The following is a 6,287-nucleotide window of genomic DNA, read 5'->3' on the forward strand; positions in this document are numbered from 1 at the left end:
TTTTGATCCAAGTAAGTTAAAATGTATACATCGAGGTCCTTTATGACAGGACTAAGTATAAATAAGCCAAAAATGATCAAATTTGACATTTTTCGATATAAAAAATGTTGGCGCCAAGGCGCAAAATTTAGTAAACAAAAAGTAAACAACTGTATACACGGGTAGACGCGCGCCCATTCATTTTTTAAGTAGTTATAGTTTAGCATCCGCTTCGATCGGATACCGGCCTAGTTAGTTTATAACCGTTTTTTGTAAAATTTAAACCGTGTTCGATTAAGTAGTGAACGAAGGTTTAAGAAATAAATAAATGTCAATTTAATTGTAAATTAATAAGTGTGAGTTAATTTGTAAACTGGTTCATCTGTTATTTTCGTTGTGTAAACCCACGTGAAACCTCCACACGTCGAAATTGTTAGAGGTTAAAAATGAGCTCATGAACAACCGTACTAGCAACGACGACATCACAGCAAAACCGGGTTCAAACAGGTGAGTCAGTTTTTTATCAATTAATTTTAACCGTGAATTGCATTTTGGATCGCCTAACAGTTAAACTCCTAACAAAATTGGTCCTTCGAGTTGGATCCTTGACCAATGCGGGTAGTAAATTCGCGGTTAAAAAAGTAATTAGTGTTAAAAATAATAAATAAAAGTTTCAGCCATATTGAAATTGTAAAGTTGTGCTTGTACTGATCAACGTTCTGCGCGCGCATACTATACGCCAAGCCCACTTTCTGAGAGTCAAGTCGGTTTGCGTGCGACTCAAAAAGTTGATCTTGTCATAGTTTAGTTTTAATACTATATAACTTAGATATAGTATTAAAACTAATATTGAAAAATAACTTAAATATTGAAATAACTTAGTTTTTTTCAATATTTTTAGTGATCTTGATTACTCAGCTGATATTTTTACTATTATAGTATTTTTCGTTTTTTCAATGAATTTATTTAATGAATAGAATTTATTATTATAAAACTGATTTTACAATAAATTTAAATACAATTTATTTTTGAGGATTTGTTTATTTTGATAAAAGTTTGTTTACTACCGAGCGTATTTACTTTATATGTGTCAATATTAAATTTAAAGTTTACTATTTGTTTACTTTTTTCAAGATTGTTTTTTGAATTTAATATTTAAAACCATGCCACTTGTTGAAGCTGATGAGATTAGAAGCTTGACGGCGCGTAGAGAAAGAATATTCGCCAGTGTTCAATCAATTTATGATTATTCCAAAACGCTTACTTCTGCCAATGTACAATCATTTTTACCCAGGTTTCAAAAATTGGATACTTATGAGAAAAGTTTTGATGACATTCAAGCGGACATTATTGAATTTAATGCTTCTTTAACGGACCGTAAAAGTGAAATTAAAGTCAATGATGTGCAAACATCGTTTGATACTCTGATTTTTGAAGCTAGAGCTGCTTATATGCTGTTAAAAGGGCAACAGGAACCTGTGGCGCAAGCACCTTCGCCAATTGTAACGCAAATACAACTTCCTCAATTGAATATCCCACGATTTTCAAATAAGATGGCAGATTGGCCTACATTTTTCTCGCTTTTTGAATCTTTGGTGCACAATAATAATTTATTGTCAGCAATTCAAAAATTTCAGTATCTCAGAACTTTGTTAACCGATGACGCCTTAGCAGTTATTTCTGAATACCATTTGTCAGAGGAAAATTATTTGTTAGCTTTGACTGCATTGAAGAATCGTTATCACAATAAAAGGAGGTTAGCACAAATGTATATTGATAATATTTTAAATTTCGGTAAAATTGCGAATGGAAACTCTGCCAACCTTCATAAGTTTTTGAAAACTCATACTAGTTCTGTTAATGCATTTAAGGCTTTAGGCATAAACGATCAACTTGATTATTTGCTTTTACATTTATCGTTACACAATTTAGATAATAAAACTCGTAAAGTTTTTGAAAATAAACACGCCTCTTCGTCAATACCTAGTTATCAGAATTTAATTGATTTCATAACCGAACAGTGTCGGACTAATGAGTTGATTGATTCAGATGCCAAAGATTCTAATTGTGGTCGAAAGCCTAGTACGTCGTTTTTTGCTCAAAAAACCGACCCAAAGTCTGAAGGTTCCATTAAAAGTCAGCCTAAAATAATGAGATGTCCATGTTGTCAGCAATCCCATACCCTATCTACTTGCAGCAAATTTCAAGCTTTAGAGTTAGAAAAAAAATATGATTTAGTACGCCGTTCTCATTTGTGTTTTAATTGTTTAGGCCCTCATTTACGAACACTTTGTAAATCAATTAAATCCTGTTCCAAGTGTAGGAGTAATAAACATCACCGTTTATTACATCCGGAAGGTAAAACGTTCGAAAGTAAAGCTGAGGCTACGGAAAGTAAGCCAGAAGTAACCCAGACTCCTCAAACGTCAGCTGTTGCCATGCAAAACAACTCATTTGCGTGTCAGGTATCTAAAAAAGCGAAACCTAAACAAGTGTTATTAGGTACGGCTGTCGTTTTAGTGCGTGATACTTGTGGGCAGTTTCAGCCTGCCAGAGCGGTTCTGGATTGTGGCTCTCAGGTGTCTGCCATTACTTCATCGTTAGTCCAAAGACTGGGTTTAAAGCCTTTCTACTCCTCTTGTGAAATAGTTGGAATTACTAATGAACGTGCTAAGGTTTGTGGTGAAGTTAATTGTGTAATTGCTTCTAATCGTAGCAAGCGTACTGTATCGTTGTGTCCTGTCGTTTTATCGTCGATCGTTCAATCCTTGCCTAGCGTGCCATTGCCTGAGTTGAAAAATAAATTTCCTAACATTTGCCTAGCCGATGAAGAATTTTATCGTCCTGAAAAGGTTGAAATGTTGTTAGGGTCTGATGTTTATCCGTTTTTGTTGGAACCTAATTCTGACTCGTCAGTAATTTTAGGGGAGCCTAGCCTACTTAAAACCATTTTTGGATACGTTGTAACCGGGCCCGTGGCCTCGGATAGTGTAACTGGAAGTAGAACTTCTTTGTTAGCCATATCTCCTAGTCTTGAGTCCATTCTTAAAAAATTTTGGGAACAAGAAGAAGTTGCCTTGCCCATTCTGGTAAACCCGGAAGATGAAGCCGCTGAAAGTCATTTTTGTAACACTTATGAAAGAGAAGCCTCCGGGAGATATTCTGTCAGCCTACCCTTCATGGATAAAAATCATGGATTAAGAAATCGTCCCGCTGCCTATAAATCTTATTTATCCTTAGAGAGAAAATTATCTCGAAATGAGGAACTCAAAGCTTCCTATAATTCGTTCCTGCAGGACTATTTAAGCCTTTCCCATATGAGCCCAGCTAAGTGCCCTAGTGACTACTTACTACCACATCATTGTGTCACTAAAGTCGATAGTTCCAGCACGAAGGTTCGAGTTGTTTTCAATGCATCGGCTCCGGGATCTCTTGTTGACCGTAGCTTAAATGACGTCCTGCTGCGAGGTCCGAAATTGCAGAAAGCCTTGCCTAATCTTATAAATCAATTTCGATTATATAAATATGCCCTATGTGCCGACATCAGAATGATGTATCGCCAAATTCTGGTAGATAAAGCTGATAGAATTTATCAGCATATATTTTGGAGGCCTGAAGAGAATTGCGAAATTCTTGAATATGAATTGAATACTGTAACTTATGGTTTGAAACCAGCCCCTTTCCTTGCCCAAAGAGTATTATTACAGTTAGTTAAAGATGAAGGGGAAAAATTTCCTCTGGCCAGTCCGGTTATAGAAAACCAAACGTATATGGATGATATCCTGGGGGGAGCAGACACTATTGAACAAGCCCAGTTATTGCAAAAGGAGTTAGTTGAATTATTAACTGCGGGATGTTTCGAGCTTAGAAAGTGGTCCAGCAACAATGAATCTGTTTTGGAAGCTGTTCCTACTGAATTTAGAGAACAAACGTTATCTTTTGCGACCGAGGATAATATTATAAAAATATTAGGATTAATTTGGGATCCTACCTCTGATTGTTTTCAATTTAAAATTTCTCCATTTAAAGATATAGTGACAAAACGAACAATCCTTTCGTATGTGGCCCGGGTTTTTGATCCTTTAGGTTTCATATCTCCCGTTGTTCACTTTATGAAATGGTTTTTACAACAATTATGGCTTTCCCAACTAGACTGGGACACGCCGCTTGAAGGAAGTCTTGCAGAAGAATGGATTCATTTTACAAATGATCTTATGCAAGTTTCTGTAATCAAAATACCCCGATTCATAGGCTCTGCTAATTGTGAGAAAATGTTAGTAGGTTTTTGTGATGCCAGTGAAAAGGGTGTCGCTGCTTGTCTTTACCTTGTAGTAAAAACCGAGTTATCAGTACAAAGTTCGTTGATTGCCTCAAAAACTAAAATTGCCCCTTTAAAATCTTTTCGTATAAATCGCCTTGAACTTTCAGGTGCACACTTATTAACACGTTTATTAAAATCGCCCGAAATGGGTTTAAATAATTTAAAACTCCATCGAATTAAATTATATACGGACTCGAAAACCGTATTATGTTGGCTAAAAACCCCTCCCTATTTATTAAATACATATGTAGCTAACCGAGTCTCGGATATATTAGGGGATACTTCGCCTACTGATTGGGGACATGTTAAATCTGAAGATAACCCCGCTGATTGTGCATCAAGAGGTCTGAAAATGTCCAGTTTGTTAAATCACCCTTTATGGCTAACGGGACCTTCCTTTATAAAGGATAAAAATATTTTTGAAAATACATCCCCGCTGCCAGTTCTTGATAATCTGGAGATTCCTGAGCTGAAAAAGAGCCCAGTTTCGTTGGCTATTAATATAGATGAAAATTACGTAGTACAAATGATCACCCATTTTAGTTCTTTCATGCGACTGCAGAGAACGTTTGCCTTTGTCCTGCGTTACATTTCAATTTTAAAATCCCGTTTAGGTATGAAATTTGATCGCGCTCTTAATTTTTCTGGTCCTTTAAGCACCAAAGAATTGGAAAATTCCTTAGTACTCTTAGTACGGAAAACTCAACAATGTTATTTCGCTCCTGAATTTAAATTACTAGAAAAGGGTAATTTAAAGAATTCAAAACTTGTTAAATTAAAGCCTTTTGTAGATGAAGAGGGTTGTTTGCGGGTGGGTGGTCGTTTAACCCATTCATTATTACCGAGTCATACAAAACACCCTTTCATTCTTCCTAAAAATTGTCATTTGTCTTACCTGATTTGTGATTACTATCATAAAACTTCACTGCATTCTGGCCCTCAATTGGTTCAATCTTTAATTTTGCGAAAATTTTGGATTGTTTCTTGCCGTTCATTGGTTCGTTCGCAAATTCATAAATGCCTTAGATGCCATAAACTAGCTGCGCAACCTGATCAGCCTATAATGGCTGACTTGCCACCATCTAGAGTTCGTGTAGGTCGACCTTTTAGTCAAGTCGGAACAGATTTTGCCGGCCCCTTTCAGTGTAAAGAAAATTTACTGAGGAAATCTCGCATTTCCAAATCCTATTTGTGTGTGTTTGTCTGTATGGCTACCAAAGCAGTCCATCTCGAAAGTGTAACGGACTTATCAACCCGATGTTTCCTGGCAGCTTTGGACCGATTTGTGGGACGCCGGGGTTCCCCTCATACCATCTACTCTGATTGTGGAAGGAACTTCGTAGGAGCAGCTCGACATTTGAAGGAAGTAGATTCATTCCTAAATAGCAATTCGGATAGGATTGTTGAATTCTGTACCTCTAAACATATTAATTGGCAATTTAACCCAGCTTACGGAGCAAACTTTGGCGGTTTATGGGAAGCCGTTGTAAAATCAACCAAAACTTTACTGAAGCGAATAATAGGAGACACCATCTTAACATTTGAAGAATATTCTACTTTGTTTATTCGAATTGAGGCTGTTTTAAATAGTCGCCCTCTTTGTCGTTTAAGTGAGGATCCTGATGGTACAGATTATCTGACCCCTGGACATTTTATTACGGAAGCTCCGTTATTAGCTACCCCTGAAATGCCAATTCCTGAAAACTGTACTCCTAAATTGAGATGGGGTAAAGTCCAATTAATGGCCCAAGCGTTTTGGAAGCGTTGGTCCCAGGAATATTTAGTAACCCTAAATAAACGTGTAAAATGGTTGACTGATTGTAAACCTGTCGAAATAGGCGAGATAGTTTTTTTATCAGATTTTTCCACTACCCCTCTTTCCTGGCCAATGGGCGTCATTACTGAACTGCACCCAGGTAGTGACGGAGTAGCTAGAGTTGCTACTATTCGCACTGTTCGAGGTATCTATACTCGCCCAGTTAACAAG

The 6,287-nt window shown here is 36.8% G+C and overlaps 1 protein-coding gene across 1 annotated transcript; it reads left to right on the top strand.

Annotated features, from left to right (window-relative positions):
• Window positions 1–1,142: 1,142 nt before the first annotated feature.
• On the top strand, window positions 1,143–6,063 carry LOC123304888 (the record flags this gene model as incomplete). The annotated part of the gene is made up of 2 exons (XM_044886445.1): window positions 1,143–4,659; window positions 5,749–6,063. Coding segments are annotated over exons 1-2 (3,832 nt in total), but the record flags the coding sequence as incomplete, so codon positions are not given.
• Window positions 6,064–6,287: the final 224 nt, after the last annotated feature.

This window comes from Chrysoperla carnea, unplaced genomic scaffold (genome assembly GCF_905475395.1).
Source record: "Chrysoperla carnea unplaced genomic scaffold, inChrCarn1.1, whole genome shotgun sequence".
In the NCBI taxonomy this organism is placed as follows: Eukaryota; Metazoa; Arthropoda; class Insecta; order Neuroptera; family Chrysopidae; genus Chrysoperla; species Chrysoperla carnea.